Source organism: Sebastes fasciatus, chromosome 10 (genome assembly GCF_043250625.1).
Source record: "Sebastes fasciatus isolate fSebFas1 chromosome 10, fSebFas1.pri, whole genome shotgun sequence".
In the NCBI taxonomy this organism is placed as follows: domain Eukaryota; kingdom Metazoa; phylum Chordata; class Actinopteri; order Perciformes; family Sebastidae; genus Sebastes; species Sebastes fasciatus.
In genome coordinates this window covers 23,754,698-23,778,857 of record NC_133804.1, presented here as the reverse complement: position 1 = coordinate 23,778,857, position 24,160 = coordinate 23,754,698, and the positions used below count along the sequence as shown (strand labels likewise).

At 37.8% G+C, this 24,160-nt stretch overlaps 2 protein-coding genes across 7 annotated transcripts; both read left to right on the top strand.

Moving 5' to 3' along the window:
- The first annotated feature begins 279 nt into the window (after positions 1 to 279).
- On the top strand, positions 280 to 14,588 carry LOC141775569 (uncharacterized). Of its 4 annotated transcripts, none has more exons than XM_074649056.1 (8): positions 280 to 352; positions 1,426 to 1,522; positions 1,611 to 1,712; positions 2,341 to 4,075; positions 11,739 to 12,112; positions 12,213 to 12,355; positions 12,537 to 12,646; positions 13,177 to 14,588. In XM_074649056.1, exons 2-8 carry the CDS (start codon positions 1,447 to 1,449, stop codon positions 13,310 to 13,312), a joined length of 2,676 nt encoding a protein of 891 aa, XP_074505157.1. In that variant the 5' UTR covers positions 280 to 352; positions 1,426 to 1,446; the 3' UTR covers positions 13,313 to 14,588. The 4 variants fall into 4 exon arrangements, with proteins under 4 accessions (XP_074505157.1, XP_074505160.1, XP_074505159.1 ...); XM_074649059.1 differs by lacking the exons at positions 280 to 352; positions 1,426 to 1,522; positions 1,611 to 1,712; positions 2,341 to 4,075 and adding exons at positions 8,006 to 8,078; positions 9,152 to 9,248; positions 9,337 to 9,438; positions 10,067 to 11,328 and having other exon boundaries at positions 11,791 to 12,112; XM_074649058.1 differs by lacking the exons at positions 280 to 352; positions 1,426 to 1,522; positions 1,611 to 1,712; positions 2,341 to 4,075 and adding exons at positions 8,006 to 8,078; positions 9,152 to 9,248; positions 9,337 to 9,438; positions 10,067 to 11,727 and having other exon boundaries at positions 11,791 to 12,112.
- A 1,145-nt stretch (positions 14,589 to 15,733) lies between these two features.
- On the top strand, positions 15,734 to 21,246 carry LOC141775571 (uncharacterized). Of its 3 annotated transcripts, none has more exons than XM_074649063.1 (8): positions 15,734 to 15,807; positions 16,889 to 16,985; positions 17,074 to 17,175; positions 17,915 to 18,153; positions 18,574 to 18,721; positions 18,825 to 18,967; positions 19,153 to 19,262; positions 19,803 to 21,246. In XM_074649063.1, exons 2-8 carry the CDS (start codon positions 16,910 to 16,912, stop codon positions 19,936 to 19,938), a joined length of 954 nt encoding a protein of 317 aa, XP_074505164.1. In that variant the 5' UTR covers positions 15,734 to 15,807; positions 16,889 to 16,909; the 3' UTR covers positions 19,939 to 21,246. The 3 variants fall into 3 exon arrangements, with proteins under 3 accessions (XP_074505164.1, XP_074505162.1, XP_074505163.1); XM_074649062.1 differs by having other exon boundaries at positions 15,735 to 15,807; positions 17,915 to 18,221; positions 18,411 to 18,721; XM_074649061.1 differs by having other exon boundaries at positions 17,915 to 18,721.
- The last annotated feature ends 2,914 nt before the right edge of the window (positions 21,247 to 24,160 follow it).

The window sequence follows — 24,160 nt, the reverse complement described above, 5'->3', positions numbered from 1 at the left end:
GTGGGAAGTTAATCTGTGGGAAAAGGGAACAGAAACCACAGGAGATGAAAGTCTGGAGCCTGAGAGATAACCACTGAACTCGGTTGGTCAGTTTCAGTTTGTTCGTTTGAATAATTTTGTCCGAATATTACCTGAAATCTAAACTGAGAATGTGGGCAATACAGGTCAAGATTTGTGCAGACCAATCAGAGTTAATATAAAGTCAAACATTTGATGACATGGGCAAAAGGAGCATCCTCTTTTCTGCACAATAAATATCACTGCATATTAGTTTCTGATGTGTTTGTTGTAAATCAGCAGCATCTTCATGTGAATGCCGTCATACTGGTACTGACTTCTTCTCTGATCCAAGGTAAGTGCATATAACTCTAATTCACTTTCATTCCAGTTTTATTTAAAGTGCATGTGCAGATTATTATTCCTGTAAAATTAAATGATCCCATTAAAATTTAAATATTTGGATTACTTCAAGCAGGCTTAGTTTTGTGCACGCTCCAAAACAAACCACAAATGAGATTATAGATTTTGGCAAAATTGATCCTTGCAAATAATTTAAAGGCTTCTTCTTGTTACCAGCAATGTTTGTACTAATTAAGCAGGATTTTAATGCAAATGTCACATCTGACTAGACTTATAAATACTTATTAAATAAAACTCGGTCAATCACAAGTAAGCACAAATAATTGATCGGAGCGTACTTATCAATACAAATTTACAAAGAACGTAAAAAAGTTCAGCCCAGTCACACAGCAGTTTGTAAAATAGTCATGAAATTGAATGTATTGATTCGTGTACACAAATGTCAAATTTTTTTGCATGACTGTCAGCACAAAATCAAATCGTATGTAATCAACGTAATTGTGAACCGGGAAGTACAGAGAGCGGTGAATGCCACGTAGGGAGGAGGGCGGGAGAGATGGCTGGTTCAAAGAACACTGGCCTTTCGCACAGGAGACCGGTCTTTGTGTCCCGTGTGAAACCAGAAGTCAAAGTTGATTTATTTGCGATGTTACTTCTGTACTTCAGTCCAAATCGCGATCTTTTCCTAAAGCTAACTATGAAGTTTTCTTGCCTAAGTCTAACTAAGTCAATCTTTTCCTAAGCCTAACTAAGTAGTTTGTTGCCTAAGCCTAACCAACTTGATCTTTTCCTAAACCTAACTAAGTAGTTTTATTTTGAAAAGACTGGAGCGGAAATTGGCACGTGTGTCACATGTTGCAGGACATTTGTAGGAAAACTTGTGAAACATACGTTGTTTCACAAAACAAAAGGTCTATTTACACAAATCAATAAAATTGAATTTCATGACTATTTCACGAACTGCTGTGAGACTGTGTTGAAAAGTCTTAAGGACTAACTTTGTATGTCTATATAATAGTGTATTTGTGGTTTTGCTAACATCTATAAATGTCTCCTCCTCAACAGGGAAAACAGACCTTTATCAGAATGGAGTTAATGGAAGTTGATGACGATGAGCTACATATGAATAAGAACCTCACAATGGGAGGCCTCGTTACCTCAGGTATGAGGGTGCTTCTGTTTTACAGGGAGAATCAGTAAAGAGGCAACCCTTGAAATTATGTTTAACTGTTTTCTAACTTTTGATTTAGTTGATTTTCAGAGGAAGAAGAAGCCCTCTAGATGTGCGTCCGTGTGTCTTGGATTACTGTGTGCTGTGCTGTTGGCTGGTAACATAGGACAGTTTGTCTACTGTAAGTGATTTGTTTGTTATCACTGGACATATGAATAATGGATTTACTAACTGCGGTTCGTATAATATCTTACAAAAATTTTTATTCCTCCTCTTTTGTTTGTTTTCCTGTGAATGTCCAGCAACACCTCAATTCAATTTATGCATTTTGCATTCATACAGTCTTTTCAAAATAAATTTCCCTCTTCACAGGAAACAACTTCCTTAGGTTTAGATTATAAAACTACTTAGTTAGGTTTAGGAAAAGATCAACTTGGTTAGGATAGACAAGAAATCTACTTAGTTAGGATTAAGCAACAAAACTACTTGGTTAGGTTTAGGAATAGATCAACTTGGTTAGGTTTAGGCAACAAAACTACTTAGTTAGGTTTAGGAAAAGATCATGGTTTGGCTTAAATAACTCCACCCACCCATCCACCCCAACCTCCTCCCTACGCAGTGTTTTCTGCTTTTAATATTTCCTGATTCGCGATTACGTGGATTACACACAAATTGATTTCATGGGATGTACACGAATTACAGTGTATTACTTTTCGTATAGCTAATGTTGTAGACTATCATACAAAATCAAAAGAAGAGAATTTTTTTCAAAATCCAATAATATTTAGAATTTCTTTTGCATTTCACAGATGAGATAATCAGCCGCTTCTCGTCAGCAGACCCAACACAGGCCAGCTACATTCAAGGAGGTCAACTGCAGAGCAGCTATGATGCTTTAACAGCAGAGAGAAAACAATTGGATGCCAGACTGACTAACCTGACTAAAGAAAAAGACCTGTGGCAGCAAAGCTACAGCTCTTTGACTACTGAAAGAGATGAGTTTAAGGCCAGTTTCAACAATCTGAAAAATGAGAGCGACCAGTTACAAGTAAGTTACAACACCTTAAAACTAGAGAGCGATCAGTTACAGACTTATCACACTAATCTGACAGCAAGTAAAGACCAGCTACAGACCAAGCACAGTAGCCTTCAAAGAGAAAAAGATGAGTTACAGACTAATAAAGACCAGCTACAGACTAGTTACAGTAGCCTGCAAAGAGAAAAAGAAGAGTTACATACTTTGTCTGTTACGCTGAGAGCAAACAGAGATCAGTTGCAGAGCAATTACTCTTCACTGAAGACGAACAAGGACCAGTTGCAAAGAAGCTATGACACACTGAGTATAAGTAGGAATCACATTCAGACTAGCTACAATTCATTGCAGAAAGACAAAGATCGATTGCAGTCCAGCTATAATACAATGCAGAAGGAGAAAGAGCAGTTACAGAAAAGTTACAGTTCTTTGACTACTGAAAGAGATGACTTCAAGGCCAGTTTCAACAATCTGAAAAATGAGAGTGACCAGTTACAAGTAAGTTACAACACTTTAAAACTAGAGAGCGATCAGTTACAGACTTATCACACTAATCTGACAGCAAGTAAAGACCAGCTACAGACCAAGCACAGTAGCCTTCAAAGAGAAAAAGATGAGTTACAGACTAATATAGACCAGCTACAGACTAGTTACAGTAGCCTGCAAAGAGAAAAAGAAGAGTTACAGACTTTGTCTGTTACGCTGAGAGCAAACAGAGATCAGTTGCAGAGCAATTACTCTTCACTGAAGACGAACAAGGACCAGTTGCAAAGAAGCTATGACACACTGAGTATAAGTAGGAATCACATTCAGACTAGCTACAATTCATTGCAGAAAGACAAAGAACGATTGCAGTCCAGCTATAATACAATGCAGAAGGAGAAAGAGCAGTTACAGAAAAGTTACAGTTCTTTGACTACTGAAAGAGATGACTTCAAGACCAGTTCCAACAATCTGAAAAACGAGAGGGACCAGTTACAAGCACGTTACAACACCTTAAAACAAGAGAGCGATCAGTTAGAGACTAATAAAGACCAGGTACAGACCAAGTACAGTAGCCTTCAAAGAGAAAAAGATGAATTACAGAATTTGTCTGTTACGCTGAGAGCAAACAGAGATCAGTTGCAGAGCAATTACTCCTCACTGAAGATGAACAAGGACCAGTTGCAAAGAAGCTATGACACACTGAGTATGAGTAGGAATCTCATTCAGACCAGCTACAATTCATTGCAGAAAGACAAAGAACGATTGCAGTCCAGTTATAATTCTCTGCAGAAGGAAAAAGAGCAGTTACAGAAAAGTTACAGTTCTTTGACTACTGAAAGAGATGACTTCAAGACCAGTTCCAACAATCTAAAAAACGAGAGGAACCAGTTACAAGCACGTTACAACACCTTAAAACAAGAGAGCGATCAGTTACAGACTAATAAAGACCAGGTACAGACCAGGTACAGTAGCCTACAAAGACAAAAAGATGAGCTACAGACTAATAAAGACCAGCTACAGACCAGGTACAGTAGCCTGCAAAGACAAAAAGATTTGTTACAGACTTTGTCTGTTACGCTGAAAGCAAACAGAGATCAGTTGCAGAGCAATTACTCTTCACTGAAGACGAACAAGGACCAGTTGCAAAGAAGCTATGACACACTGAGTATAAGTAGGAATCACATTCAGACCAGCTACAATTCATTGCAGAAAGACAAAGAACGATTGCAGTCGAGTTACAATACTCTGCAGAAGGAAAAAGGGCAGTTACAGACCAAATACACCAGTTTGGCTGCAGCTAGAGATCAGCTACAGAAGAAGATCGACAAAGTGAGAGGTGAGATGTTTGTCGTAAAGCTTTATTATTGTTCAGTTATAGTGTGTTATTTTTAGCCTTTTTGTGATATTTTGTCCCTGTCCATGTTTTTAATTTTCAGCCAAACCCTGTCTGAAAGGCTGGAGTAAGTTCGACATCAGCTGTTACTTTGTTTCAAATTTGGAGAAAAACTGGACGCAAAGCCGACAATACTGCATCGCAAAGGGAGCAGATCTAGTGGTCATAGACAGCAGGGATGAACAGGTGAGAAAGAAAGCAAGAAAGAATAAACTGGAAGAGATCACAAACATGTTGTCTTGGAGAATGAATGGAGCAGAGGAAGCTTATAGCAGCATGTTGAAAAGCAGAAGCAAAAATGGTGTGTGATCTCTCTGTGTTACATATTTATGTTTTAATCATTCCTGTCTTCTCCATGTGCTAACAGACATTTGTCAATGGGTTACTGGATCAAGGCCAAAATGCCTGGACTGGTATGACTGACAGTATTATAGAGGGAAGATGGATGTGGGTGGACGGGACTCCAGTCACAACTACGTAAGTTTTAACTGTATGAACTAAAATATGATGATATTAGACACGTTCCTTTACTGTATTAAGTCTGCAGCTTTATAATACCATTTCTTTCAACACATTCTCACTCCCAACTTGTCAAATACTGCCACTTGGTCAGTGCCCTTTGGCATCAAAGACCGATGTGCAGGGTACCCCTCTTGCATTACTTTTGGACAGACCAGGGAGTGTCAATATACGCTTGCTACACCAGTTTCCTGTTAAAAGTCTTGGGTTTGTTTGACAAGAAAATGTGGAGGAAGGCTTTGAATATATTTTGCCACAAAGTAAATGCCACACTGAATCAGGAGGTGATGTGCTTTCAAACTGTGACCTTACACACTGTACATACTCTACATACCACTTCTATACAAATAAGACTTAAATCAACAGAAAATTTGGGTTAAAATCCTTTTAATCACAGTTTGGGTCAGAAACAAAAGGTGTGAGCAGTTGAGAAACAAAAACCGGCTGATGTAAAAAAGCATTTCTGTCTCCGTTATGTTGTTCATCAGGTACTGGGGGGAGAACCAGCCCAACAGCTACGATGGGAACCAGGACTGTGGAGAAACTGTGCAAAAGTCATTGGGAGTTGGAGAATGGAATGATGACGGCTGTTTTGGTGATCAGAACTTTGTCTGTGAGGGATAATATCACAATGATTTACACAGTTAATGATGGTGTGTTGGACTGCAGTTCTAATGTACATCATAACTAATTGATTCTATGTATTAATCCGCAGCTGAAAATAGTCCCCAACAAATACAGTGTTTACTCCAGTTTGCTAAAAATCTATAATGCCCCGCTGTTTTAGGAAATTACTGAGCCTTTTTTGAAAATTATGGTATATATTTATGGCTGTTTTTAAAGATTTTCATCTTCAGTGGGAACTCCATGGACTTTCAGAAAGTGCTGAGAGATGGACGAACACATTGGTTTTGTTCTTTTCATGGGATTTGTAGACAATAACAAAAATATATGATAATCTCATCTTTATTCTTTGAAACTGTTAAAGGCTGTTTTCAATTAATCTGGCTGATTAGACCTCTTCTGGTATAGACTAATGAGTCACATCTTCCTGATTCTCCTGTTAGCTTTGTTGAACCTGTTAAGGCGGGATAAATTACACCTTTATCATTCTTATTGGTCGATGAAGATTTTTGACTTAATAAATCCCCATCAAAGCTCCGGCCCACCTTCAACCTGAGCAGAGGTCTAATCAGACATAATAACTGAAATTACCTGTGTGGGTGTTCAGAGGCTTTAAAGGTCGGTTCACCCAAATTACAATCAAACATATTTCTCATATTTCCACACCTCTAGTGGACATGTAAGATATCTATCTCTGAGATTTCTGCCTCCAGACAGCCAAGCTTTAATGATTTTAGACGAGTACACTTTGATGCATAACATTGTTAACATTTTCATAAATGTACTATTTAGCTGATGATTTGTGTTTGATGTAATGGAATATGAATTTCTTGGTTGTACAAAAACAGGTTTTACTGTGTGTTACCATGTGCTCATATGAGTGTGCTACATCAGATTCAGCAAACACTCCTAACTTCAGATCACTGTAAATGCGTAAACATGATGAATGCCACCTGTGTGTAAATAAGCGCTCGTTCATGAGAATTGTAAATTAACATAATTAACACACCAATGATACCAAGTATGAATCTGTTTGTACGAGTGGTTCTTGAGGCCCATTGTCTAGTAGCTACTCTACTATGATATTCTGTGGCCTTTGGCATAGCTTTTGAAATGTGTGCAAATTGCCATCTGTTTGATTAATGAAATTGTATGAAAATTAATGTATAACACAAATAATGTATGTTACAAAGCACATGCATACAACATTTGCATATGGTTTTAATAATTTACTGTATCACTCTGTAATGATTAAAAAATACTGGCACAAATTATTTTCCATCTCTGTATTTTCAAAAAAAATTCACTGTTTGTGTTTGATGTAATTAGCTGGCATAGTCAAATGAATTATTGAGGGGACTCAACTTTCTACAGTAAATTCAATCACAAGAACTAAAGAAAGATTATGACACGTACTAAAAATGTCTTTATTTTTTGCATTCATTGAAATGGATTCCACCAGCCCCTGGGACTAGAAAGAACTTGAACTTTATACAAATAAATCCAATCATACTGACGGCATTCATACAGTATATCTGGAGTAGCAGTAGAAGTTAAAGCTAAAACTGCATATTGCATTGATATTGATCTTATTTCATCAGAAGTTGGATATAAATAATCAACCTAAGCCTGTGTCTTCAGTCCAACAGATGAATGTGAGTTGACCCGTATAAACAGACTGCTGGGAACGCCCATAACCTCCAATCTGGCACAGCTCTAAATCTTGTACCACTGCCAGGCTAAATCATTTGTCTGCAAGGGTAGATCAACTATAATCCATTTCACACCATTCAACAGTAACAGGGCATGTGAATGGCATCAGTAACAGATAACACTCTTACAAACAAATCCCCTGTTTAGAATTAATCTTTACACAATCAGGCGGAGCATAAATTAGTCTTAAATTTCATTATTGAGACAACTGATTTGGAAATGTCCACGTGCATGTAATTCTGTAGACTTCATTGTATGATGGGTGTAACATGTGCCTCTATCGTTCTTCAATTTCCCAGACAACCAGGCACCGAGATACTTTCATGTAGCTACAGACCTGAACTCAAGTACAACAAAGCTGAGTTTGCATTTTTTTAATTTTCAATATGACCTACCTTGTATCTCAGTCATCACTCATTTGACCTCAGTGGGAAGTTAATCTGTGGGAAAAGGGAACAGAAACCACAGGAGATGAAAGTCTGGAGCCTGAGAGATAACCACTGAACTCGGTTGGTCAGTTTCAGTTTGTTCGTTTGAATAATTTTGTCCGAATATTACCTGAAATCTAAACTGAGAATGTGGGCAATACAGGTCAAGATTTGTGCAGACCAATCAGAGTTAATATAAAGTCAAACATTTGATGACATGGGAAAAAGGAGCATCCTCTTTTCTGCACAATAAATATCACTGCATATTAGTTTCTGATGTGTTTGTTGTAAATCAGCAGCATCTTCATGTGAATGCCGTCATACTGGTACTGACTTCTTCTCTGATCCAAGGTAAGTGCATATAACTCTAATTCACTTTCATTCCAGTTTTATTTAAAGTGCATGTGCAGATTATTATTCCTGTAAAATTAAATGATCCCATTAAAATTTAAATATTTGGATTACTTCAAGCAGGCTTAGTTTTGTGCACGCTCCAAAACAAACCACAAATGAGATTATAGATTTTGGCAAAATCGATCCTTGCAAATAATTTAAAGGCTTCTTCTTGTTACCAGCAATGTTTGTACTAATTAAGCAGGATTTTAATGCAAATGTCACATCTGACTAGACTTATAAATACTTATTAAATAAAACTCGGTCAATCACAAGTAAGCACAAATAATTGATCGGAGCGTACTTATCAATACAAATTTACAAAGAACGTAAAAAAGTTCAGCCCAGTCACACAGCAGTTTGTAAAATAGTCATGAAATTGAATGTATTGATTCGTGTACACAAATGTCAAATTTTTTTGCATGACTGTCAGCACAAAATCAAATCGTATGTAATCAACGTAATTGTGAACCGGGAAGTACAGAGAGCGGTGAATGCCACGTAGGGAGGAGGGCGGGAGAGATGGCTGGTTCAAAGAACACTGGCCTTTCGCACAGGAGACCGGTCTTTGTGTCCCGTGTGAAACCAGAAGTCAAAGTTGATTTATTTGCGATGTTACTTCTGTACTTCAGTCCAAATCGCGATCTTTTCCTAAAGCTAACTATGAAGTTTTCTTGCCTAAGTCTAACTAAGTCAATCTTTTCCTAAGCCTAACTAAGTAGTTTGTTGCCTAAGCCTAACCAACTTGATCTTTTCCTAAACCTAACTAAGTAGTTTTATTTTGAAAAGACTGGAGCGGAAATTGGCACGTGTGTCACATGTTGCAGGACATTTGTAGGAAAACTTGTGAAACATACGTTGTTTCACAAAACAAAAGGTCTATTTACACAAATCAATAAAATTGAATTTCATGACTATTTCACGAACTGCTGTGAGACTGTGTTGAAAAGTCTTAAGGACTAACTTTGTATGTCTATATAATAGTGTATTTGTGGTTTTGCTAACATCTATAAATGTCTCCTCCTCAACAGGGAAAACAGACCTTTATCAGAATGGAGTTAATGGAAGTTGATGACGATGAGCTACATATGAATAAGAACCTCACAATGGGAGGCCTCGTTACCTCAGGTATGAGGGTGCTTCTGTTTTACAGGGAGAATCAGTAAAGAGGCAACCCTTGAAATTATGTTTAACTGTTTTCTAACTTTTGATTTAGTTGATTTTCAGAGGAAGAAGAAGCCCTCTAGATGTGCGTCCGTGTGTCTTGGATTACTGTGTGCTGTGCTGTTGGCTGGTAACATAGGACAGTTTGTCTACTGTAAGTGATTTGTTTGTTATCACTGGACATATGAATAATGGATTTACTAACTGTGGTTCGTATAATATCTTACAAAAATTTTTATTCCTCCTCTTTTGTTTGTTTTCCTGTGAATATCCAGCAACACCTCAATTCAATTTATGCATTTTGCATTCATACAGTCTTTTCAAAATAAACTTCCCTCTTCACAGGAAACAACTTCCTTAGGTTTAGATTATAAAACTACTTAGTTAGGTTTAGGAAAAGATCAACTTGGTTAGGATAGACAAGAAATCTACTTAGTTAGGATTAAGCAACAAAACTACTTGGTTAGGTTTAGGAATAGATCAACTTGGTTAGGTTTAGGCAACAAAACTACTTAGTTAGGTTTAGGAAAAGATCATGGTTTGGCTTAAATAACTCCACCCACCCATCCACCCCAACCTCCTCCCTACGCAGTGTTTTCTGCTTTTAATATTTCCTGATTCGCGATTACGTGGATTACACACAAATTGATTTCATGGGATATACACGAATTACAGTGTATTACTTTTCGTATAGCTAATGTTGTAGACTATCATACAAAATCAAAAGAAGAGAATTTTTTTCAAAATCCAATAATATTTTGAATTTCTTTTGCATTTCACAGATGAGATAATCAGCCGCTTCTCGTCAGCAGACCCAACACAGGCCAGCTACATTCAAGGAGGTCAACTGCAGAGCAGCTATGATGCTTTAACAGCAGAGAGAAAACAATTGGATGCCAGACTGACTAACCTGACTAAAGAAAAAGACCTGTGGCAGCAAAGCTACAGCTCTTTGACTACTGAAAGAGATGAGTTTAAGGCCAGTTTCAACAATCTGAAAAATGAGAGCGACCAGTTACAAGTAAGTTACAACACCTTAAAACTAGAGAGCGATCAGTTACAGACTTATCACACTAATCTGACAGCAAGTAAAGACCAGCTACAGACCAAGCACAGTAGCCTTCAAAGAGAAAAAGATGAGTTACAGACTAATATAGACCAGCTACAGACTAGTTACAGTAGCCTGCAAAGAGAAAAAGAAGAGTTACATACTTTGTCTGTTACGCTGAGAGCAAACAGAGATCAGTTGCAGAGCAATTACTCTTCACTGAAGACGAACAAGGACCAGTTGCAAAGAAGCTATGACACACTGAGTATAAGTAGGAATCACATTCAGACTAGCTACAATTCATTGCAGAAAGACAAAGATCGATTGCAGTCCAGCTATAATACAATGCAGAAGGAGAAAGAGCAGTTACAGAAAAGTTACAGTTCTTTGACTACTGAAAGAGATGACTTCAAGGCCAGTTTCAACAATCTGAAAAATGAGAGTGACCAGTTACAAGTAAGTTACAACACTTTAAAACTAGAGAGCGATCAGTTACAGACTTATCACACTAATCTGACAGCAAGTAAAGACCAGCTACAGACCAAGCACAGTAGCCTTCAAAGAGAAAAAGATGAGTTACAGACTAATATAGACCAGCTACAGACTAGTTACAGTAGCCTGCAAAGAGAAAAAGAAGAGTTACAGACTTTGTCTGTTACGCTGAGAGCAAACAGAGATCAGTTGCAGAGCAATTACTCTTCACTGAAGACGAACAAGGACCAGTTGCAAAGAAGCTATGACACACTGAGTATAAGTAGGAATCACATTCAGACCAGCTACAATTCATTGCAGAAAGACAAAGAACGATTGCAGTCCAGCTATAATACAATGCAGAAGGAGAAAGAGCAGTTACAGAAAAGTTACAGTTCTTTGACTACTGAAAGAGATGACTTCAAGACCAGTTCCAACAATCTGAAAAACGAGAGGGACCAGTTACAAGCACGTTACAACACCTTAAAACAAGAGAGCGATCAGTTAGAGACTAATAAAGACCAGGTACAGACCAAGTACAGTAGCCTTCAAAGAGAAAAAGATGAATTACAGAATTTGTCTGTTACGCTGAGAGCAAACAGAGATCAGTTGCAGAGCAATTACTCCTCACTGAAGATGAACAAGGACCAGTTGCAAAGAAGCTATGACACACTGAGTATGAGTAGGAATCTCATTCAGACCAGCTACAATTCATTGCAGAAAGACAAAGAACGATTGCAGTCCAGTTATAATTCTCTGCAGAAGGAAAAAGAGCAGTTACAGAAAAGTTACAGTTCTTTGACTACTGAAAGAGATGACTTCAAGACCAGTTCCAACAATCTAAAAAACGAGAGGAACCAGTTACAAGCACGTTACAACACCTTAAAACAAGAGAGCGATCAGTTACAGACTAATAAAGACCAGGTACAGACCAGGTACAGTAGCCTACAAAGACAAAAAGATGAGCTACAGACTAATAAAGACCAGCTACAGACCAGGTACAGTAGCCTGCAAAGACAAAAAGATTTGTTACAGACTTTGTCTGTTACGCTGAAAGCAAACAGAGATCAGTTGCAGAGCAATTACTCTTCACTGAAGACGAACAAGGACCAGTTGCAAAGAAGCTATGACACACTGAGTATAAGTAGGAATCACATTCAGACCAGCTACAATTCATTGCAGAAAGACAAAGAACGATTGCAGTCGAGTTACAATACTCTGCAGAAGGAAAAAGGGCAGTTACAGACCAAATACACCAGTTTGGCTGCAGCTAGAGATCAGCTACAGAAGAAGATCGACAAAGTGAGAGGTGAGATGTTTGTCGTAAAGCTTTATTATTGTTCAGTTATAGTGTGTTATTTTTAGCCTTTTTGTGATATTTTGTCCCTGTCCATGTTTTTAATTTTCAGCCAAACCCTGTCTGAAAGGCTGGAGTAAGTTCGACATCAGCTGTTACTTTGTTTCAAATTTGGAGAAAAACTGGACGCAAAGCCGACAATACTGCATCGCAAAGGGAGCAGATCTAGTGGTCATAGACAGCAGGGATGAACAGGTGAGAAAGAAAGCAAGAAAGAATAAACTGGAAGAGATCACAAACATGTTGTCTTGGAGAATGAATGGAGCAGAGGAAGCTTATAGCAGCATGTTGAAAAGCAGAAGCAAAAATGGTGTGTGATCTCTCTGTGTTACATATTTATGTTTTAATCATTCCTGTCTTCTCCATGTGCTAACAGACATTTGTCAATGGGTTACTGGATCAAGGCCAAAATGCCTGGACTGGTATGACTGACAGTATTATAGAGGGAAGATGGATGTGGGTGGACGGGACTCCAGTCACAACTACGTAAGTTTTAACTGTATGAACTAAAATATGATGATATTAGACACGTTCCTTTACTGTATTAAGTCTGCAGCTTTATAATACCATTTCTTTCAACACATTCTCACTCCCAACTTGTCAAATACTGCCACTTGGTCAGTGCCCTTTGGCATCAAAGACCGATGTGCAGGGTACCCCTCTTGCATTACTTTTGGACAGACCAGGGAGTGTCAATATACGCTTGCTACACCAGTTTCCTGTTAAAAGTCTTGGGTTTGTTTGACAAGAAAATGTGGAGGAAGGCTTTGAATATATTTTGCCACAAAGTAAATGCCACACTGAATCAGGAGGTGATGTGCTTTCAAACTGTGACCTTACACACTGTACATACTCTACATACCACTTCTATACAAATAAGACTTAAATCAACAGAAAATTTGGGTTAAAATCCTTTTAATCACAGTTTGGGTCAGAAACAAAAGGTGTGAGCAGTTGAGAAACAAAAACCGGCTGATGTAAAAAAGCATTTCTGTCTCCGTTATGTTGTTCATCAGGTACTGGGGGGAGAACCAGCCCAACAGCTACGATGGGAACCAGGACTGTGGAGAAACTGTGCAAAAGTCATTGGGAGTTGGAGAATGGAATGATGACGGCTGTTTTGGTGATCAGAACTTTATCTGTGAGGGATAATATCACAATGATTTACACAGTTAATGATGGTGTGTTGGACTGCAGTTCTAATGTACATCATAACTAATTGATTCTATGTATTAATCCGCAGCTGAAAATAGTCCCCAACAAATACAGTGTTTACTCCAGTTTGCTAAAAATCTATAATGCCCCGCTGTTTTAGGAAATTACTGAGCCTTTTTTGAAAATTATGGTATATATTTATGGCTGTTTTTAAAGATTTTCATCTTCAGTGGGAACTCCATGGACTTTCAGAAAGTGCTGAGAGATGGACGAACACATTGGTTTTGTTCTTTTCATGGGATTTGTAGACAATAACAAAAATATATGATAATCTCATCTTTATTCTTTGAAACTGTTAAAGGCTGTTTTCAATTAATCTGGCTGATTAGACCTCTTCTGGTATAGACTAATGAGTCACATCTTCCTGATTCTCCTGTTAGCTTTGTTGAACCTGTTAAGGCGGGATAAATTACACCTTTATCATTCTTATTGGTCGATGAAGATTTTTGACTTAATAAATCCCCATCAAAGCTCCGGCCCACCTTCAACCTGAGCAGAGGTCTAATCAGACATAATAACTGAAATTACCTGTGTGGGTGTTCAGAGGCTTTAAAGGTCGGTTCACCCAAATTACAATCAAACATATTTCTCATATTTCCACACCTCTAGTGGACATGTAAGATATCTATCTCTGAGATTTCTGCCTCCAGACAGCCAAGCTTTAATGATTTTAGACGAGTACACTTTGATGCATAACATTGTTAACATTTTCATAAATGTACTATTTAGCTGATGATTTGTGTTTGATGTAATGGAATATGAATTTCTTGGTTGTACAAAAACAGGTTTTACTGTGTGTTACCATGTGCTCATATGAGTGTGCTACATCAGATTCAGCAAACACTCCTAACTTCAGATAACTGTGTAAATGCGTAAACATGATGAATGCCACCTGTGTGTAAATAAGCGCTCGTTCATGAGAATTGTAAATTAACATAATTAACACACCAATGATACCAAGTATGAATCTGTTTGTACGAGTGGTTCTTGAGGCCAATTGTCTAGTAGCTACTCTACTATGATATTCTGTGGCCTTTGGCATAGCTTTTGAAATGTGTGCAAATTGCCATCTGTTTGATTAATGAAATTGTATGAAAATTAATGTATAACACAAATAATGTATGTTACAAAGCACATGCATACAACATTTGCATATGGTTTTAATAATTTACTGTATCACTCTGTAATGATTAAAAAATACTGGCACAAATTATTTTCCATCTCTGTATTTTCAAAAAAAATTCACTGTTTGTGTTTGATGTAATTAGCTGGCATAGTCAAATGAATTATTGAGGGGACTCAACTTTCTACAGTAAATTCAATCACAAGAACTAAAGAAAGATTATGACACGTACTAAAAATGTCTTTATTTTTTGCATTCATTGAAATGGATTCCACCAGCCCCTGGGACTAGAAAGAACTTGAACTTTATAAAAATAAATCCAATCATACTGACGGCATTCATACAGTATATCTGGAGTAGCAGTAGAAGTTAAAGCTAAAACTGCATATTACATTGATATTGATCTTATTTCATCAGAAGTTGGATATAAACAATCAACCTAAGCCTGTGTCTTCAGTCCAACAGATGAATGTGAGTTGACCCGTATAAACAGACTGCTGGGAACGCCCATAACCTCCAATCTGGCACAGCTCTAAATCTTGTACCACTGCCAGGCTAAATCATTTGTCTGCAAGGGTAGATCAACTATAATCCATTTCACACCATTCAACAGTAACAGGGCATGTGAATGGCATCAGTAACAGATAACACTCTTACAAACAAATCCCCTGTTTAGAATTAATCTTTACACAATCAGGCGGAGCATAAATTAGTCTTAAATTTCATTATTGAGACAACTGATTTGGAAATGTCCACGTGCATGTAATTCTGTAGACTTCATTGTATGATGGGTGTAACATGTGCCTCTATCGTTCTTCAATTTCCCAGACAACCAGGCACCGAGATACTTTCATGTAGCTACAGACCTGAACTCAAGTACAACAAAGCTGAGTTTGCAATTTTTAAAATTTTCAATATGACCTACCTTGTATCTCAGTCATCACTCATTTGACCTCAGTGGGAAGTTAATCTGTGGGAAAAGGGAACAGAAACCACAGGAGATGAAAGTCTGGAGCCTGAGAGATAACCACTGAACTCGGTTGGTCAGTTTCAGTTTGTTCGTTTGAATAATTTTGTCCGAATATTACCTGAAATCTAAACTGAGAATGTGGGCAATACAGGTCAAGATTTGTGCAGACCAATCAGAGTTAATATAAAGTCAAACATTTGATGACATGGGCAAAAGGAGCATCCTCTTTTCTGCACAATAAATATCACTGCATATTAGTTTCTGATGTGTTTGTTGTAAATCAGCAGCATCTTCATGTGAATGCCGTCATACTGGTACTGACTTCTTCTCTGATCCAAGGTAAGTGCATATAACTCTAATTCACTTTCATTCCAGTTTTATTTAAAGTGCATGTGCAGATTATTATTCCTGTAAAATTAAATGATCCCATTAAAATTTAAATATTTGGATTACTTCAAGCAGGCTTAGTTTTGTGCACGCTCCAAAACAAACCACAAATGAGATTATAGATTTTGGCAAAATCGATCCTTGCAAATAATTTAAAGGCTTCTTCATGTTACCAGCAATGTTTGTACTAATTAAGCAGGATTTTAATGCAAATGTCACATCTGACTAGACTTATAAATCCTTATAAAATAAAACTCAGTCAATCACAAGTAAGCACAAATAATTTATCGGAGCGTACTTATCAATACAAATTTACAAAGAACGTAAAAAAGTTCAGCCCAGTCACACAGCAGTTTGTAAAATAATCATGAAATTTAATGTATTGATTTGTGTACAAAGAAACAAATGTCAAATTTTTTTTCATGACTGTCAGCACAAAATCAAATCGTATGTAATCAATGTAATTGTGAACCGGGAAGTACAGTGAGCGGTGAATGCCACGTAGGGAGGAGGTCGGGAGAGAAGGCTGGATCAAAGAACACTGGCCTTTCGCACAGGAGACCGGTGTCTGTGTCCCGTGTGAAACCAGAAGTCAAAGTTGATTTATTTGCGATGTTACTTCTGTACTTCAGTTACGCCTCTTCAGGAGTTATTTTAACCCAAATCGCGATCTTTTCCTTAGCTAACTATGAAGTTTTCTTGCCTAAGTCTAACCAAGTCAATCTTTTCCTAAGCCTAACTAAGTAGTTTGTTGCCTAAGCCTAACCAAGTTGATCTTTTCCTAAACCTAACTAAGTAGTTTTATTTTGAAAAGACTGGAGCAGAAAACGCGCGAAAAATACGTTGTTGAAAGTCGTGCTGGGCGTCACGAAACAAAAGGTCTATGTACATAAATCAAAAAGATTGAATTTCATGACTATTTCACGAACTGACGTGAGACTGTGTTGAAAAGTCTTAAGGACTAATTTTGTATGTCTATATAATAGTGTATTTGTGGTTTTGCTAACATCTATAAATGTCTCCTCCTCAACAGGGAAAACAGACCTTTATCAGAATGGAGTTAATGGAAGTTGATGACGATGAGCTACATATGAATAAGGACCTCACAATGCAAGGCCTCGTTAACTCAGGTATGAGGGTGCTTCTGTTTTACAGGGAGAATCAGTAAAGAGGCAACCCTTGAAATTATGTTTAACTGTTTTCTAACTTTTGATTTAGTTGATTTTCAGAGGAAGAAGCAGCCCTCTAGATGTGCGTCCGTGTGTCTTGGATTACTGTGTGCTGTCCTGTTGGCTGGTAACATAGGACAGTTTGTCTACTGTAAGTGATTTGTTTGTTATCACTGGAAATATGAATAATGGATTTACTAATTGCGGTTCGTATAATATCTTAGAAAAAATGTTATTCCTCCTTTTTTGTTTGTTTTCCTATGAATGTTCAGCAACACCTCAATTCAATTTATGCATTTTGCATTCATACAATATTTTCAAAATAAAATTCCCTCTTCACAGGAAACAACTTCCTTAGGTTTAAATAATAAAACTACTTAGTTAAGTTTAGGAAAAGATCGACTTGGTTAGGATAGACAACAAATCTACTTAGTTAGGATTAAGCTACAACACTTCTCGGTTAGGTTTAGGAATAGATCAACTTGGTTAGGTTTAGGCAACAAAACTACTTAGTTAGGTTTAGGAAAAGATCATGGTTTGGCTAAAATAACTCCAGAAGTGGCGTTACGTAAAAGTTACGTGACAAATAAATCAACATTGACTTTTGGTTTATCAGGGGACATGAATGCCGGTGTCCTGGGTGAAAGTTCGGTGTTTTTGACCCACCAACCCATCCACCCCAACCTCCTCCCTACGCAGTGTTTTCTGCTTTTAATATTTCCTGATTCACGATAATGTGGATTACACACAAATTGATTTCATGGGCTATACACGAATTACAGTGCATTACTTTTCGTATAGCTAATGTTGTAGACTATCATACAAATTCAAAAGAAGAAGATTTTTTTTCAAAATCCAATAATATTTTGAATTTCTTTTGCATTTCACAGATGAGATAATCAGCCGCTCTGCGTCAGCAGACCCAACGCAGGCCAGCTACATTCAAGGAGGTCAAGAGCAGAGCAGCTATGATGCTTTAACAGCAGAGAGAAAACAATTGGATGCCAGACTGACTAACCTGACTAAAGAAAAAGACCTGTTGCAGCAAAGCTACAGCTCTTTGACTACTGAAAGAGATGAGTTCAAGGCCAGTTTCAACAATCTGAAAAATGAGAGCGACCAGTTACAAGTAAGTTACAACACCTTAAAACAAGAGAGCGATCAGTTACAGACTAATAAAGACCAGCTACAGACCAAGTACAGTAGCCTGCAAAGACACAAAGATGAGTTACAGACTAATAAAGACCAGCTACAGACCAGGTGCAGTAGCCTGCAAAGAGAAAAAGATGAGTTACAGACTAATAAAGACCAGCTACAGACCAGGTACAGTAGCCTGCAAAGACAAAAAGATGAGCTACTGACTAATAAAGACCAGCTACAGACCAGGTACAGTAGCCTGCAAAAACAAAAAGATGAGTTACAGACTTTGTCTGTTACGCTGAAAGCAAACAGAGATCAGTTGCAGAGCAATTACTCCTCACTGAAGATAAACAAGGACCAGTTGCAAATAAGCTATAACACACTGAGTTTAAGTAAGATTTTCCTTCAGACCAGATACAATTCATTGGAGAAAGACAAAGAACGATTGCAGTCGAGCTATAATACTCTGCAGAGGGAAAAAGAGCAGTTACAGACCAAATACACCAGTTTGGCTGCAGCTAGAGATCAGCTACAGAAGAAGATCGACAAAGTGAGAGGTGAGATGTTTGTCATAAAGCTTTATTATTATTGTTCAGTTATAGTGTGTTATTTTTAGCCTTTTTGTGATATTTTGTCCCTCTCCATGTTTTTAATTTTCAGGTAAACCCTGTCAGACAGGCTGGAGTAAGTTCGACATCAGCTGTTACTTTGTTTCAAATTTGAAGAAAAACTGGACGCAAAGCCGACAATACTGCATCGCAGAGGGAGCAGATCTAGTCGTCATAGACAGCAGGGATGAACAGGTGAGAAAGAAAGAAAGAAAGAAAGAATCAACTGGAAGAGATCACAAACATGTTGTCTTGGAGAATGAATGGAGCAGAGGAAGCTTATAGCAGCATGTTGAAAAGCAGAAGCAAAAATGGTGTGTGATCTCTCTGTGTTACATATTTATGTTTTAATCATTCCTGTCTTCTCCATGTGCTAACAGGCATTTGTCAACGGGTTACTGGATGACGGCAAAAATGCCTGGACTGGTATGACTGACAGTATTATAGAGGGAATTTGGATGTGGGTGGACGGGACTCCAGTCACCACTACGTAAGTTTTAACTGTATGAATTAAAATATCTCTCAAGGATCATGATATTAGACACTTTACTGTATTAAGTCTGCAGCTTTATAATATACCATTTCTTTCAACACATTCTCACTCCCAACTTGTCAAATACTGCCACTTGGTCAGTGCCCTTTGGCATCGAAGACCGATGCGCAGGGTACCCCTCTTGCATTACTTTTGGACAGACCAGGGAGTGTCAATATACGCTTGCTACACCATTCTCCTGTTAAAAGTCTTGGGTTTGTTTGACAAGAAAATGTGGAGGAAGGCTTTGAATATATTTTGCCACAAAGTAAATGCCACACTGAATCAGGAGGTGATGTGCTTTCCAACTGTGACCTTACACACTGTACATACTCTACATACTACCACTTCTATACAAATAAGACTTAAATCAACAGAAAATTTGGGTTAAAATCCTTTTAGTCTCAGTTTGGGTCAGAAACAAAAGGTGAGAGCAGTGGAGAAACAAAAACCGGCTGATGTAAAAAGCATTTATATCTCTGTTATCTTGGTCATCAGGTACTGGGGGGAGGACCAGCCCAACAGCTACGATGGGAACCAGGACTGTGGAGAAACTGTGCAAAAGTCATCGGGAGTTGGAGAATGGAACGATGACGGCTGTTTTGGTGATCAGAACTTTATCTGTGAGGGATAATATCACAATGATTTACACAGTTAATGATGGTGTGTTGGACTGCAGTTCTAATGTACATCATAACTAATTGATTCTTTGTATTAATCTGCAGCTGAAAATAGTCCTCAACAAATAGCGTGTTTACTTCAGTTTGCTAAAATCTACAATGCTCCGCTGTTTTAGGAAATTACTGAGCCTTTTTTGAAAATGATGGTATATATTTATGGCTGTTTTTAAAGATTTTCATCTTCAGTGGGAACTCCATGGACTTTCAGAAAGTGCTGAGAGATGGACAAACACATTGGTTTTGTTGTTTTCATGGGATATGTAGACAACAACAAAAATATATGATAATCTCAGCTTTATTCTTTGAAACTGTTAAAGGCTGTTTTCAATTAATCTGGTTGATTAGACCTCTTCTCAGGACTTTGTGGGCGTGTATAGACTAATGAGTCACATCTTCCTGATTCTCCTGTTAGCTTTGTTGAACCTGTTAAGGCGGGATATATTACACCTTTATCATTCTTATTGGTCGATGAAGATTTTTGATCTAATAAATCCCCATTAAAGCTCCGGCCCACCTTCAACCTGAGCAGAGGTCTAATCAGACAGAATAACTGAAATCACCTGTGTGGGTGTTCAGAGGCTTTAAAGGTCGGTTCACCCAAATTACAATCAAACATATTTCTCATATTTCCACACCTCTAGTGGACATGTAAGATATCTATCTCTGAGATTTCTGCCTCCAGACAGCCATGTCTTAATATATTTAAATTGTTAAGCTTCAATGATTTTAAACAAGTAGACTTTGATTCATAACATTGTTAACATGTTCATAAATGTACTATTTAGCTGATGATTTGTGTTTGATGTAATGGAATATGAATTTCTTGGTTGTACAAAAACAGGTTTTACTGTGTGTTACCATGTGCTCATATGAGTGTGCTACATCAGATTCAGCAAACACTCCTAACTTCAGATAACTGTGTAAATGCGTAAACATGATGAATGCCACCTGTGTGTAAATGAGCAATCGTTCATGAGAATTGTAAATTAACATAATTAACACCCCAATGATACCAAGTATGAATCTGTTTGTAGGAGTTGTTCTTGAGGCCCATTGTCTAGTACTCCACTATGATATTCTGTGGCCTTTGGTATAGCTTTAGAAATGTGTGCAAATTGCCATCTGTTTGATTAATGAAATTGTATGCAAATTAATGTTTAACACAAATAATGTATGTTACAAAGCACATGCATACAACATTTGCATATGGTTTTAATAATTTACTGTATCACTCTGTAATGATTAAAAAATACTGGCACAAATTATTTTCCATCTCTGTTTTTTCAAAAAAATCACTGTTTGTGTTTGATGTAATTAGCTGGCATAGTCAAATGAATTATTGAGGTGACTCAACTTTCTACAGTAAATTCAATCACAAGAACTAAAGAAAGATTATGACACGTGCTAAAAATGTCTTTATTTTTTGCATTCATTGAAATGGATTCCACCAGCCCCTGGGACTAGAAAGAACTTGAACTTTATAAAAATAAATCCAATCATACTGACGGCATTCATACAGTATATCTGGAGTAGCAGTAGAAGTTAAAGCTGTCTATGCTTTAGATGTGCAAGAGTGAAAAATAAAATGAAATCCCGGTGGTGTGCATGTTTTTTTCTTGCCATTGTCGCATAACAAGGCATGCTCATGGGGGACCTCTTGTTGGGTCTCTACCTGTAGTAGACTACGGTCTAGACCTACTCCATATGAAAAGCGTCCTGAGATAACTTCTGTTATGATTTGACGCTACATAAAAAAATAATTTAATTGAGTATACTGTATACTCTTCAGCCTCTTATTCATTTACTGTTGTTTGTACACAAAGTAAGGAAAATTCCCTTTACTTCAAAATGTTTAATATGTCCATTTAGTTGCTACGGTGTTGCTGTGTACTGTTAAGTTACCTCATTTATTTCAATGCATTAGGTCACATGCAACACCCTTTTAACTGTTTTTAAAACCCTTTTTTTCTGCTCTGTGAGTCTAACCAGACCAACATGTCTGGTTGAGGCTCCTTGATCTTTTATTTTTAGTCAGGCCCGGGGGGGAACCCCATCTCACCACCCGACCACAGACGGTTTGGATGGGACTCATCTCTGTGGGGAATGAAAAGACTTAGTCCAATTAATGGTTGAGATGCCCCCTTCAAGAGCCGCCGCACTCGATGCAACCGCCACCACACCCAAAATGAGCCACATGCCAGAGCGTGGTGTCTCTGCCCGCTAAATACATCTGCCCTGTATGCTGCCCACATGTTAGTGATTCTTCCTGTGACGCTGTGTTATGTAACGTGCAGTGAGCGTCGTCAGCACTCAGTATGTGTCAGTACATTATTGTCATCCGTTGCTGCACGGTGACGAGCGGAGGTGGACGCAGTCGGAGCAACACCTGTATGATATGATGCAAACCATTGCAACACCTCTGCAATATAACGGCCAGCCCTCCTACTTTATTGTGTTCATTGTTTCGCTTTTCATCACAGAGGCACTCTTTTAACTCCTTGAGTTGAAGTTGAGGTAGTTTTGTAAGGTCGTTGTAATAGTTTGTCCAACCTCTACCAACTCTTATTTCATGCATTTTTACTATTTTTTTAAAATTATTTTATGCCACATTTATAGCATTTAATGATTTATTCCACCCAGTTTTAAATCCCCTTGTACTGTGGTGGGTTTTTGACAAAAACTTAGCAATGCATTTTTAAACTGGGGAATATCAGTATATAAAGTTCTTAAATGAACACTCGATATATGATATTACATACAGTATATTCCAGTTTATTTTACCTTAACTTCAGTTGTATACAACTGACCACCAAAAAAAGACTTAAATCCATAAATATAGGGAATGAATCATAGGTTGTATATAAGAAGTGGATGTAGTCACCGTGACGTCACCCATTGGTTTGTAGACTACGATTTTGAAACCTTGAGTTTGGCATTTTGTTTTTTTGCAACCAGAAGTGACACGAGAGGGTGGAGCTCAGCACAACCAAATGCTGAATAAGACATTTTAGGCGACCAAAAATGTTTTCAATTAACTTTCATTAACTGAAAACACACTGTGAAAGGGTTAAAGTTCTAAGATAAAAAACACAGACAACTCCCAGACCGGACAACGCCGTGGTAGCGACCTGTCAATCACAAGGTAGCCACGCCCTAAAGCATCCCCTGCTTTATGGTCTATTTGAATCTAAATGGGACCATTTACTAATGAGCATCATGCTGTATTGAAGAAGATTTGAAACTAGCGATTGAGACCATAAACTCTGAGAAGTAGGGTCATTTTCTCATAGACTTCTTTTGCAACCAGAGGAGTCGCCCCCCTGACGGAGGCCCGCGCCACGGTGTCTCGCGTCAGTATAAAGAAAGCTTTATGTGTTGGCATCCAACATCAAGGGGCGTGACAAAGCATCAATATTTTACGCCCTGGGAATGAGAACGGGCTGCTGTTGTCACATGACATGAGGTAGTTTTCTAAAGTCGTAGAAACAGTTTGTCCAGCCTCCACCCCGCAGTTATTTTATACATTTCATATTCAATTTATTTTGGCGTATGTATTGCATGAGAAGTTTCTTTTCCCACAGATTTAAATGACCAATCTCTTCATACAAGACGATACTTTACTGAAACACTTTTAAACAGGAGAATACCAGTCACCACTCTTTTTAGGAAACTTGATGTGTGTTACACAAAACAAGTTTTTTGTGTGCAACAGAAACTTGAAAAATTTACAAATAGAAGCAAACAAATCTTTGAGAATTCATATTTGCTATATATATAATTTTTTTTTAATTCACAGTGCAGAAGAGTGAGAAGCATAAAGATTTCATCTAAAGCCTTCCTCCAGTGTGCAGGTATCAGATTGCTGTGTGAGTCTGCACATATAGAAGAAAGGGGATGTTTCTAGGCAACAGAAGCCCATTTTATAATGGCGAGTAGGCCAGGAAGTGTTGACAGATTTGTCAGAGTGTGAGTCTAAACTAGATTATTTTACTTGTTTATGACATCTGTGTTGACCCCCAAAAAATGGTTACCTGAGTAACCAGGTAAAAATATGAACCAGATATTCATAATGCAAAACACCAAATCTGCTCATTACTGTAATCAATCTGCGTTTTTTAGATCTTCAATCTGTAACCCATGTACACCTCAGCCTGCAGCTTATTTGGTGAATATGAG

Coding starts and splice junctions, on each gene's coding strand:
- LOC141775571 (XM_074649061.1), top strand. CDS start 16,910: ATGGAGTTAATGGAAGTTGATGACGATGAGCTACATATGAATAAGGAC. Junction 18,722..18,824: donor GAAGATCGACAAAGTGAGAG/GTGAGATGTTTG, acceptor TTTAATTTTCAG/GTAAACCCTGTCAGACAGGC. Junction 19,263..19,802: donor GGGACTCCAGTCACCACTAC/GTAAGTTTTAAC, acceptor CTTGGTCATCAG/GTACTGGGGGGAGGACCAGC.
- LOC141775569 (XM_074649056.1), top strand. CDS start 1,447: ATGGAGTTAATGGAAGTTGATGACGATGAGCTACATATGAATAAGAAC. Junction 12,113..12,212: donor GAAGATCGACAAAGTGAGAG/GTGAGATGTTTG, acceptor TTTAATTTTCAG/CCAAACCCTGTCTGAAAGGC. Junction 12,647..13,176: donor GGGACTCCAGTCACAACTAC/GTAAGTTTTAAC, acceptor GTTGTTCATCAG/GTACTGGGGGGAGAACCAGC.